Below are 12728 nucleotides of genomic sequence, written 5' to 3'. Positions count from 1 at the left end.
GTGCAAATGTAGATCTACGTTTGGACAGTTTAAGGGCTAGAGAATGATTCTTTATCATTTCAAAATAATTTTATTATTTTTTTTTGGAGGGGAAAAATCATGACACAGTCAGCACTTTTAATGTTAGGGTCACGACAGTGTAAGGGTTAATAATCAAATACATTATAATTTTGGGTAAACAAATCATGTTTCCAATTAGATATTAGAAATAATGAAGCTGAGATAGAAACAAGATGAAGGGGAAATTCCTAGGCCAAATTGTGAACAAATTCAAATTTAATGTTGTCCATAACACATCACTAAAAGTATTAAAGACTGTAGAGATACTCAAAAAAATTTACTATTATATTCTGTAATCACCAAGGCAGTAGGTTGGTAGACAGCAACCGCCCAGGGAGGTACTACTGTCCTGCCAAGTGAGTGTAAAACAGAATCCTGTAATTGTTTTACATGATGGTAGGATTGCTGGTGTCTTTTTTCTGTCTCTTAAACATGCAAGATTTCAGGTACATCTTGCTACTTCTACTTACATTTAGGTCACACTACACATACATGTACAAGCATATATATACACACTCCTCTGGGTTTTCTTCTATTTTCTTTCTAGTTATTGTTCTTGTTTATTTCCTCATATCTCCATGGGGAAGTGGAACAGAATTCTTCCGCCATAAGCTATGCGTGTCATAAAAGGTGACTAAAATGCTGGAAGCAAAGGGCTGGTAACCCCTTCTCTTGTATACTAAAGTTAAAAAGAGAAACTTTTGTTTTTCTTTTTGGGCCACCCTGCCTTGGTGGGATACGGCCGGTTTGTTGAAAGAAGAAGAATTTATGCTGCTAATACTTCATTTTTCCCTCATCTACCCATGCTTTCTTTTAAGCATACAAATGTATCACATACAGTCATTTGTGTCAAAATTTTATCAAACCAAAATGAACTTCTCAATATCACTGTAACTTGCAGTATAAGTATCTATGTTTCTTAGAAATAAAGATTTGGACTTCTCAATCATTGTAATTTATGGTTTATTTATGCTTCTTAAAAATAAAGATTCTTTTTTTCTTCTGATGCTTCACATGTGGTATTTGTGGCAGAAGATCCACCTCAGCAATCCATCAATTAACCATCACTCAACAAGATGTAGTTCTCAGAGATATCACAAATTATAATTATAGACATCACAGGCTGCCCTTGTCAAGTTCCTAAACCTACTAAATTTCAATGCCATTTTCAGGAAGTTAAACCAGTCCTGATTACAGATGGCACAACTTTTTTTATATTAAATCCAGATGTCGTCATCCTCAACACCACAGTCAACAAGGAGCTAGTCGAGATATCTACTTGCTTGACAACAAATAAACTTACTCTCAATATTGACAAGACCTTCTACTTGTTGTTTGGGAATAAAGCTAAAAATGCTCAGTTTAGCATAAAAATAAATAATTCATTCATAGAAAGACGAGATAAGGAGAAATCCTTAAATTTAAACCTTGACTTCAGTCTGAAGCTTAACACTCACATCAAACATGTTAAGAAACTTTCCAAAACTGTGGGCATTCTATCCAATATATGATACTATGTCTCACACAACATTGCTCACTCTTTACTACTATAATCTATCCTTATCTCAGTTATAGTATCTGTGCTTGGGGATACACTGCAGAAAATCACCTAAAACCTATTGTTATCCAACAAAAATCAGCTATCAGAATGATAATTCAAACTGATTCCAGACAATACACAGCTCCTCTAATCAAAATTCTAAATTTATTTAAAATACAAAACATATATATAATTATTATTGTGCATACTACAGTAATCATAAATAACAATAATAATAATAATAATAATAATAATAATAATAATAATAATAATAATAATAATAATAATAATAATAATAATAATAATAATAATAATAATAACAATATCTTTATTTCTACAAGTACATGTACAAGGTATACAGGCCTAGCTGATATCAATGACATACTACTATACAGAAAGCCGCTTGTTATGCAGAGCATTTCAGGAAAATTAGGTCAGTTTTGTCCCAGGATGTGAACCACACCAGTCGACTAACACCCAGGTACCCATTTTATACTGATGGGTGAACAGGAACAGCAGGTGTCTTATGGAAACACGTCCTAATGTTTTCCTGATCGCTAGCGCACTCAGCTCAGTGTGTGAGCTGAGTGCGCTAGCGATCAAGCTATATGTCACCAATTCTTACATTAATTGTATGCTGCATATATCAGAAACAAAACTTGATACAGTCTTTATCAATGTTATACTGTACTACTGTTCACTCTACAGCTTCAGAACACTGCACTGTAATGCTAATGCTGACTTAACGCATTTCTGGAAAATTGTCACGTAATGCATAAACATCACACTGGAAATATAGACCACTATGATATTCCCAGTGTTTGTTTGAACATCTACAGATATTCTATGCAAGTTTAAGGCCAAAAATGTGGAAAAGCAGATCAGGTGAATGAAAAAATTGTAACATACCTAATAATTTCTTTACCCTAAGAACACAGTAGGCCTACTAACCCATGCTAGGCAGGTACAACTCACACCCAGCCACACCCACTCATGTACCTTCCAACCTAATTTTTTAAGCAACCCAAAATTCTCATGACACTACTAGGGAGTTTATTCCACTCATCTACAACTCTACTGCCAAACCAGAACTTTCCTACTGGTCATTATAAAAGTGACACCAGCAGGTTGCTATTCATATTAGAAGTTCAATGAACTCAAACACAAAAAGAAGGTTTCCATATTAACATCATTGAAAACATTTATAGTAAAGTTCAAGAAGAAATACAAGTGTTCACGTATTTCGTGTTGCCAACAAAACGTGTCTTGACTGCTGTCAAGATGTGACTTTGTTACTGTGCTGTCAACATGAAACCCCATGATTGTGCTGTCATGACAAACATCATGACTGTGCTGCCAACATGTGGTGTCATGAGTGTGCAGTTAACATGTGACCTCATGAGTGTAACATCATGACCATGCTCTCAACAAGTGACCACATGACTGTGCCATCAAAATGTGACCTCACTAGTGTGAGATGATCATGCTGGTGGTGAGCTAGTCTAGCACTGCTACTCACAGAGATGGAGTCAACACTAAGGGCGCTACAACGACTCCGCTTCTTTCTCTCACCATAACTCATCTCACTATACATAAGAGAAAGTATCTACTATAACATCCATCAACCACACTCATCTTCAAAAGAAATTTGTCCTTACTAAAAATAAACATCATAGAATAATAGACATAAAACAGATTAAGCAGTGTTACAGAAATCAAACAATTTCACTACAGTCTACACACTAATTTTAATACATCATTATATCCCACTAAGGTATGGTGACTTAGAGAAGAAAACACATTCACCATCACTTGTTCTCTAGCTGGCTGTCTTTTCAGAAGAGAAGAGACACTTTGGTGCAGTGTTAACCCAACAAGCCACATCATCCCTAGCCCACTTTCAAAGAAGGAAACATACTCACAATCACTAATTTTCCAGGTTTGTTTCCTGAGGTTCACAGACATCACAGTTCCAATGAACTTTTAAAACAACCCAGTGCTGAAATTGTAGGCACTGTACTTCCCTCCAGGACTCAAGTCTGGCTAACAGATTTTTTTTTTTTAACATGTCAGCCATTTCCCACTGAGGCAGGGTGACCCAAAAAGGAAGAAAAACCCAAAAAGATTTATGCACCCATATTTCTTACACTGTTACTTGTGTTATCCTTCCCTTTGCATAAAAGAAGCATACATGAACTTTGCCTATCCTCAGGTATTACACACACACATTGAACAAAAGAACAAGCTATTCCAGAACTTGATAACTGAGACACTTGGGCAACATTTGGGAATCTTCAGTCTGGAAACATTTCACCAGCCACTGCGGATTCTTCAGTCCAATATAGAGAAGAACAGCGGAAGATAAGGAGAAGTTTTAGGTAATCAGTCCCACAGCCTCGAGTTTGTGTGTTCAGTCCATCAATCTCTATCATCAAATTGTTGCTTTTCTAAATCATTTATACATATTCCAGAACTTGACTTCCACCTGCTTCAACACCCAAGTTGTTGATCATCCCACTCTCCTAGTTTCCCACTTTCAACTTACTAGTTGACTCACTTCTGGCTCTTCATTTATTGGAATAATTTCATCCCTCCTTATCCCCAAGATGAAATTCCTGCCTCTATTTCATCCTCAATAATTTCTGAAACTCTTCCCATCTCTTCAGCACTTTATTCAACAACTTTTTTTACTCTAACAAATCCATGTATATACTATCTTGTTTAAACACGCACCATGAACAAATCCATGCTACTATCCTGTTTAAACATGCACCATGAACAAATCCATGTACTATATTGTTTAAACACGCAACCTGGACAAATCCACATACTATCTTGGTTCACACAAGCACCATGAACAATAAGCAGAAAGATACAGTAGATAATTCTGAACAATATTTTTACTAAAACACTATTAAAAATGTTACTATTGATGGGACAAAAGTAGTAAGGATCTACAGCAACCAAGTTGTAAACTATCTTACCGATTTGTGTAGTTTGAGGATGGACGAGAGTCTTCACTATGACCATTCATGCCAGGATAGTCTTCACTCTCAGGAGAAGATAATCCATCTGAAAGGCATGCAGATCTCAACTTTAATCAACACATTAAAAAAATAAACATTCTCATTTTGAAAGTAAAAAACAAAAAGCTGCAACAGTCTACTTTTACTTCATAATAAAGAAACACAGTGATCTGTAATAAAAATCTGAAAATTTAAGGTAATCGTTTAGCAGATGGCTCACAACAAAGCAAACCCTAAATTATTTTCAATTTTTATTGTAATATATATCTAAATTTTCCTAGGTAGTAGGCTGGTAGACAGCAACTACCCAGGGAGGTACTACCGTCCTGCCAATGGAGTGTGAATGGAAACCTGTAACTGTTTTACATTAAGGCAGGATTGCTGGTGTCTTTCTGTATATAGGTATATCTGGCTCTTCTTGTTACACTTAGGTCACACTACACATGCATGTACTGTACATGCATATATATATACATACCCATCTGGGTTTTCTTCTATTTTCTTAATAGTTTTTGCTCTTCTTCATTTCCTCTTATTTCCATGGGGTAGTGGAAAAGAACTCTTCCTCCATAGCCCATGCATGTCGTAAGAGGCGACTAAAATACCGGGAGCAAGGGGCTAGTAATCCCTTCTCCTGTATAAATTATTAAATTTAAAAAGAAAAGCTTTTGTTTTTTATTTCAGGTCACCCTGCCTTGGTGGGATATGACCAGTTTGTTGAAAAAAAATATATAAATTGTGCTTACATACTATATTAGTATGCAAATGAGTATCTTAGACCTTTTTCTGCTATTGTCGAACATCATTCTGATTAAACCCTTTCACTGACTGTCACACAGATCTATGTTATTGATGCCAGGGTCCTTCATGTAGGTCTAGGTCATGAGCTCAGCTCACTCAGATAAACTGTGAGCGGTAAATTTTGGCTTAAGCATGAGAGAATGGTTCCGTATGGTGAGTGTACATGGTTTAAAAATAAATCCTGCCCTACACAGTGAGTGATGGAAAAGCATGTGTTTGGCTGAACCATGTGTTTGGCTGAAAATAGTAACTCTGAGGTACTTATTTTCCAGTATTTTTTTTATGGTTTTATTTTATACACAGTGGAGAATATGATACATGGCACAACACATTATACAGAACAGAAGACATGCTATTGAAATAGAGATGATTTTTGTTGGTTCCAGGACTGGAAGTAGCTTGAAATCAGCTTCAATTTATCAGAAATATTCGACTTTTGCCCCTTTTTCCTAGGACAGGTAAGGCCCTCTTACACCCCCAGTCTGTTTCAATGGGATGCCATAAACCATGACAAATCATTCTTGATTGGTCATGGATTTCTTGTGATGATCATGAATTCAAAATGAAAGACAAGTGGGTCCTGGGGATGTAATTAATGAACAGAGGAAATGTCTACAGTGTTTATTTTGGACTCAATTTTTAAATTAGATTTTTTTTTAATTTTGTGTAAACATGGGTGTGAAGCTTGGGTTGTAACTGCAGCAGCGAGGAGGCGGTTGGGGGCAGTGATGTCCTGTCTAAGGGCAATGTGTGGTGTAAATATTATGCAGAAAATTCGGAGTGTGGAAATTAGGAGAAGGTGTGGAGTTAATAAAAGTATTAGTCAGAGGGCTGAAGAGGGGTTGTTGAGGTGGTTTGGTCATTTAGAGAGAATGGATCAAAGTAGAATGACATGGAGAGCATTTAAATCTGTAGGAGAAGGAAGGCGGGGTAGGGGTCGTCCTCAAAAAGGTTGGAAGGAAGGGGTAAGGGAGGTTTTGTGGGCAAGGGGCTTGGACTTCCACCAGGCGTGCATGAGTGTGTTCAATAGGAGTGAATGGAGATGAATGGTATTTGGGACCTGACGATCTGTTGGAGTGTGAGCAGGGTAATATTTAGTGAAGGGATTCAGGGAAACCGGTTATTTTCATATAGTCGGACTTGAGTCCTGGAAATGGGAAGTACAATGCCTGCACTTTAAAGGAGGGGTTTTGGGATATTGGCAGTTTGGAGGGATATGTTGTGTATCTTTATACGTATATGCTTCTAAACTGTTGTATTCTGAGCACCTCTGCAAAAACAGTGATTATGTGTGAGTGAGGTGAAAGTGTTGAATGATGATGAAAGTATTTTCTTTTTGGGGATTTTCTTTCTTTTTGGGTCACCCTGCCTCAGTGGGATACGGCCGACTCGTTGAAAGAAAAAAAATGGCCAAATTACCAACATTACCAACTTGTGTGCACTTTACAGTTGCTTTCATAGTTAAATGGGCTGTTCCTTGTGTTCATTCAATAGAATGGAAGGCATACTAGCAACATAGCCAAGAATTTGCTAAATTGGCACCTGTGTAATTCTGCAAGTTATCCACTAAATTTAGCACTTATGGTGTCATTACCTTCAGAAAAAGAATTTTTTAAATGTAGACACTATGAACACTTTTAATTTTGGGGCTTTGACAGTGAGTGTTACCAGACATTCAGACAATTACCCTTTTTAGTTATTAATGAGGGTTGAGTGTACACATCTATCATATATTAATACCTCTGGTGGTCACACTCATAGCTAAGTGGTCTAACCTGAATATAGTCCATGGTGGTCAAGGACATCAGAGTGGTGAAGGTAAGAGTGGCCAAGACCTTCACCTCCGGCCATTTCTTCACCACCCATGGTGTCAATATTCTCGGCCTCCTCAACCATGTCCAGCCACTGACTGTTGTACCAGCGAAACTTGTGGCACTGGATTCTTACTGCCCAGTCTTCATCATTCTCCTGTGTTAAAATATTAATCATTAATGACTACTCTTAAAAATATTATGATTTATCTCATGGAAAAAGATTTCAGCCTGTGAGGGTCATACAGAATGTAATGAATAAGACATATTGGGTTTGATCCAAAGATGAGAATGACAGCTCATTACTGCTCCCTGAAGTTTTCTCTGAACAACCCAGCCTGAACAACCCAGCCTGAACAACCCAGGCTGAACAACCCAGGCTGAACAACCCAGCCTTCAAGATGTAACTAAATGTTGACCAAACTTTTCTAACAAGTTCCAAAATTATTTTAACCACTAAACTGTCATGTACCAGTATGTCTTAAGCTATCAAAGTTGGTGATGTACTAGTACACATAATTCAATGTCCTCAAATAGGCTGTGAGTAACAAATTTAGACCTAAACTGTGTGTGAGCAGTATATAAAATTCCTGACTCACATAGAGCATGGTGTGAACAGTTACTCTCTCTCAGCTATTGTTAACCATGGCTTCCAGACATGAATCTCTCACTCCCACCACAATTAACCACTTATTGTTTACACCTACATGCATTAAAAGTGAGAACGTACATTCTGATATGGAGTTCCAATGATTTGAGATGAATGTAAGTGAAGGGACTCATCATAATATTACTTGAATTTAAACTCAGCCAACCCACAACCACAGCACCACCACCACCACTGCTCTGACCAATTCCATCTCATCTGCAACTTCATAATTAGCTAGCACTAATTCTTTCTACTGACAGGAAGATAAAGGCCCAGAGATGTTACATGTGTAGTCACACCAAAAGACCTACCTCCCCAACACAAAGATACAAGATACTGTGCAAGTCTTGTGAGATAATGGTGTGCCTTATGTCTTGTTTTGAGGAGTTCCACACATTGCAACAATTTTTACAGCATCAACGATGATTGTACATCATGTATATATAAGATAGAAACAGTCAAAAACTGAAGCAGAGAAACATTATCAGTTTAGTGTGTGTATAATAAACTTGACAAAATTTGAATACTAAAACAAATAGCAACACAATCAGTGTCCAGTGTTTAGAAATGAAAACAAAGCAAATACATAAGAAAGAAAAAATTAGAAAATCAGAAAGAGCAAAGATTGAGGTCACGCGACAGCCTGGCTGTTGCTGTCACATTCACCAAGACCATCACTTTGGCACCACCAGGGTTCCCTATATAGTGCATGAATTTTGTTCATTATGATCTTCTTACCTAGGGAAAAATATATTCTACAATTTCTGATTTTTTTTTCTCAAATATCATGACACAGAAAGGGCATTTAATTTTAGAGCCTTAGACACTTTACAGATTAAAAGACCACAGAAGACACACACCTTTTTTAAACCCTGCTTAAAGGAGATGTCAACCTGCTACCAACAGACATCAGCCTGGTACTAACAGGCGTCAGCCTGCTACCAGCAGATGTCAGCCTGCTACCAGTAGGTGTCAGCTTGCTAGCAGCTGGTGTCAGCCTGCTACCAGCTGGCATCAGCCTGCTACCAGCAGACATCAGCCTGCTACCAGCAGATGGCAACCTGCTACCAGCAGATATCAACCTGCTACCAGCAGACGTCAGCCTGCTACCAGCAGACGTCAGCCTGCTACCAGCAGACGTCAGCCTGCTACCAGCAGACGTCAGCCTGCTACCAGCAGATGTCAACCTGCTACCAACAGACGTCAACCTGCTACCAGCAGACGTCAACCTGCTACCAGCAGATATCAACTTGTTACCAGCAGATATCGGAAATATTGCCAGAACAAGTCTGGAAGTCTTCAAGAGAAGACTGCCATGTACGAGATCAACCAGGCTGTGATTGTTATGTGGGACAAGGGACTGCCAACACCAACTGTCTGAGTGAACAGGTAGTCAAGAGAAGAGCCTAGCCCCAGGCTGGGCTCTGAGAGTAGAAAAACTTTAAACCAATCATAAGTATATCAGACCATACACAGAGAGAAGAATGACAGGAGACAACACACAACACAATATACAGTGGAGAATATGATACATGGCACAACACATTATACAGAGAGGCAGACTGACCACACACATCGCACAACACATTATACACAATGGAGAATGACAGGATATATCACACAACACATTATACACAATGAAGAATGACAGGATACATCACACATTATACACAGTGAAAAATGACAGGATATATCACACATACACAGTGAAGAAAGACAGGATACATCACCCCTCAGAGGAAAGACTGTGAACGTTAACCAACATAATATATTTCAGTAACACCTCAATACTCAGTACACAAGTTGTCATAATCATCATCATCAGACTTGTATCGAATCCCATTTAATGTGAGTTAACAGTTCTTACAGAAGGTTCTATTGCACCAGCAGGAAGACTCAGAACACACTAGACTTACCCCAATAATATCCAGTGTAGTATCACACACCCTGCGAATCTCTGTGTTTTTATCATGCATGAGGTCAATGAGGTAAGCTGGCACCTCAGTGGTAGATATGACTTGGGGTCGTGTTGCTTCATGTCGGGTCAACTGGTAGAAGACATAAACAATCTGCAGCACAACTTCGTCGTCTTCTTGTTTGGCTGCAATAGTCATAAGATTGAATCATCCATTAAAATTATTTAAATACTATAACTTTGAGGGGACTTCAGCTAGAGCTTGCCATGGCCACGCTGGCAAGAGATTCATCTGAAAAAACTCGCATTTGTGGTCACAGTGGTGGCCCATGATAACCTCCCTATGGTGTACAAATATACCTACTTGGATGAATCTTATTGTAGCTTGCACAGTGGTTCATGCACTGGCCTGCAGTTTTACCACTCACTTGCCATGGGTTCAAACCCCACCAGTTCCCTGGTTTATTTAATTATAACTTTGTATGCCATACATTTTATATATAGTATATGAAATATGATTCAAATACTAATGGTTATATTAGGGCATTTAGGAATTGTAGTCAAGAAACCTTTACATAAGAATGTAATTCTTTCCAATTAGCTTTCACCAAAATGCACTTCTTGTAAAGTAAAAGGACACAAGTGCAACTAATGTGACATTTTATTGTGGCAACGTTTCGCTCTCCAGGAGCTTTGTCAAGCCGTTACAAACAGTACATGGACACAGATGGTATATATAGGCTTAGAGTGAGGTGCAATACTAGTGGTAGTTGCACTAGTAGTAGTAATACAATATGGTAAAACAATTAACTTGCACATGAGTAAAAGGATATAAAAAATATTACTTGGGTGACATAAAAAATAGGTTAGACAAATATTTCTATTGGAGACTGGGTAGACAAGACCTGTTTCAGTGTACATTCTCTGTAATGTGCTTTGTGTAGTATTAACAGGAGAGACTAAGTGATGGCAGGGTTTACTGTTTTCAGGAGGATTCTTGCTAAGACTTCAGAGATGGTGAAGCTGCCTTTGTTTTGTTTAATTGTATTCAAAACAGCGATTAGTTCTGATTCAAGGCACTTGCGTCTGCAGAAATTAGTTTCTTTGATCACTAATTGGGCATCCCTGAATTTCACGAGATAATTGGTGGAATTTCGGTGTTGTACACAGGCTTTGTTCAAGTTATCATTCCTATGTGTGTAAATGTGTTCACTGAGGCATGTAGGAACAATAACTTGAACAACGACTGTGTACAACACTGAAATTCCACCAATCATCTCATGAAATTCAGGGACACCCAATTAGTGATCAAAGAAACTAATTTCCGCAGACGCAAGTGCCTTGAATCAGAACTAATCGCTGTTTCGAATACAATTAAACAAAACAAAGGCAACTTCACCATCTCTGAAGTCTTAGCAAGAATCCTCCTGAAAACAGTAAACCCTGCCATCACATAGTCTCTCCTGTTAATACTACACAAGCACATTACAGAGAATGAACACTGAAACAGGTCTTCTCTACCCAGTCTCCAATAGAAATATTTGTCTAACCTATTTTTTATGTTACCCAAGTAATATCTTTTATATCCTTTTACTCATGTGCGAGTTAATTGTTTTACTATATTGTATTACTAATACTACTACTACAACTACCACTAGTATTGCACCTCACTCTGAGCCTATACATACCATCTGTGTCCATTTACTGTTTGTAACGGCTTGATAAAGCTCCTGGAGAGCAAAAGAAACAGATGATTGCTGATGTTATGAATGAAAAGAAGTTGGATGTCCTGGCCCTAAGCGAAACAAAGCTGAAGGGGGTAGGAGAGTTTCAGTGGGGGGAAATAAATGGGATTAAATCTGGAGTATCTGAGAGAGTTAGAGCAAAGGAAGGGGTAGCAGTAATGTTAAATGATCAGTTATGGAAGGAGAAAAGGGAATATGCACTTGTGTCCTTTTACTTTACATATTGTCAGTAATTCTACCAACATTATTACAAAATGCACTTCTTCCCCAATTTCACTGATGACTGTCAATGCAGAATACAGGTGGGGATATACTTTTGGAGTGGTTGTTGCTTTCAAATGAGAGAGTGGGTGAGATGTTATCAACAAATTTTGTCGAAAATAAGAAAAAGTTTTGGAGTGAGATTAACAAGTTAAGAAAGCCTAGAGAACAAATGGATTTGTCAGTTAAAAATAGGAGAGGAGAGTTATTAAATGGAGAGTTAGAGGTATTGGGAAGATGGAAGGAATATTTTGAGGAATTGTTAAATGTTGATGAAGATAGGGAAGCTGTGATTTCGTGTATAGGGCAAGGAGGAATAACATCTTGTAGGAGTGAGGAAGAGCCAGTTGTGAGTGTGGGGGAAGTTCGTGAGGCAGTAGGTAAAATGAAAGGGGGTAAGGCACCCGGGATTGATGGGATAAAGATATTTAATAAATGTATGGAAGAGGGTAAGGTACCTAGGGACTGGCAGAGAGCATGCATAGTTCCTTTGTACAAAGGCAAAGGAGACAGAAGAGAATGCAAAAATTATTGGGGAATAAATCTGTTGAGTGTACCTGGTAAAGTGTATGGTAGAGTTATAATTGAAAGAATTAAGAGTAAGACGGAGAATAGGATAGCAGATGAACAAGGAGGCTTTAGGAAAGGTAGGGGGTGTGTGGACCAGGTGTTTACAGTGAAACATATAAGTGAACAGTATTTAGATAAGGCTAAAGAGGTCTTTGTGGCATTTATGGATTTGGAAAAGGCGTATGACAGGGTGGATAGGGGGGCAATGTGGCAGATGTTGCAAGTGTATGGTGTAGGAGGTAGGTTACTGAAAGCAGTGAAGAGTTTTTACGAGGATAGTGAGGCTCAAGTTAGAGTATGTAGGAAAGAGGGAAATTTTTTCCCAGTAAAAGTAGGCCTTAGACAAGGAT

General features: G+C 38.1%; 1 protein-coding gene across 2 annotated transcripts in view; it reads right to left on the bottom strand.

The window, feature by feature from the left end:
* Kap3 (kinesin associated protein 3) overlaps positions 1 to 12728 on the bottom strand; it is a 107576-nt gene that overhangs the window by 6944 nt on the left and 87904 nt on the right. For both annotated transcript variants that reach the window (XR_011391008.1, XM_070079748.1), the window contains exons 13-15: positions 9804 to 9988; positions 7203 to 7395; positions 4585 to 4672 (exon numbers count right to left, since the gene is read on the bottom strand). Coding sequence is in view for 1 of the 2 variants with exons in the window: in XM_070079748.1 (XP_069935849.1) it covers positions 4585 to 4672; positions 7203 to 7395; positions 9804 to 9988 (466 nt within the window). In the remaining variant the exon portion in view is untranslated. The remainder of the gene's footprint in view (positions 1 to 4584; positions 4673 to 7202; positions 7396 to 9803; positions 9989 to 12728) is intronic.

This window comes from Cherax quadricarinatus, unplaced genomic scaffold (assembly GCF_038502225.1).
Source record: "Cherax quadricarinatus isolate ZL_2023a unplaced genomic scaffold, ASM3850222v1 Contig12, whole genome shotgun sequence".
In the NCBI taxonomy this organism is placed as follows: domain Eukaryota; kingdom Metazoa; phylum Arthropoda; class Malacostraca; order Decapoda; family Parastacidae; genus Cherax; species Cherax quadricarinatus.
The sequence above is the reverse complement of the archived record's forward strand: the minus strand, read 5'-3'. Positions and strand labels throughout refer to the sequence as shown.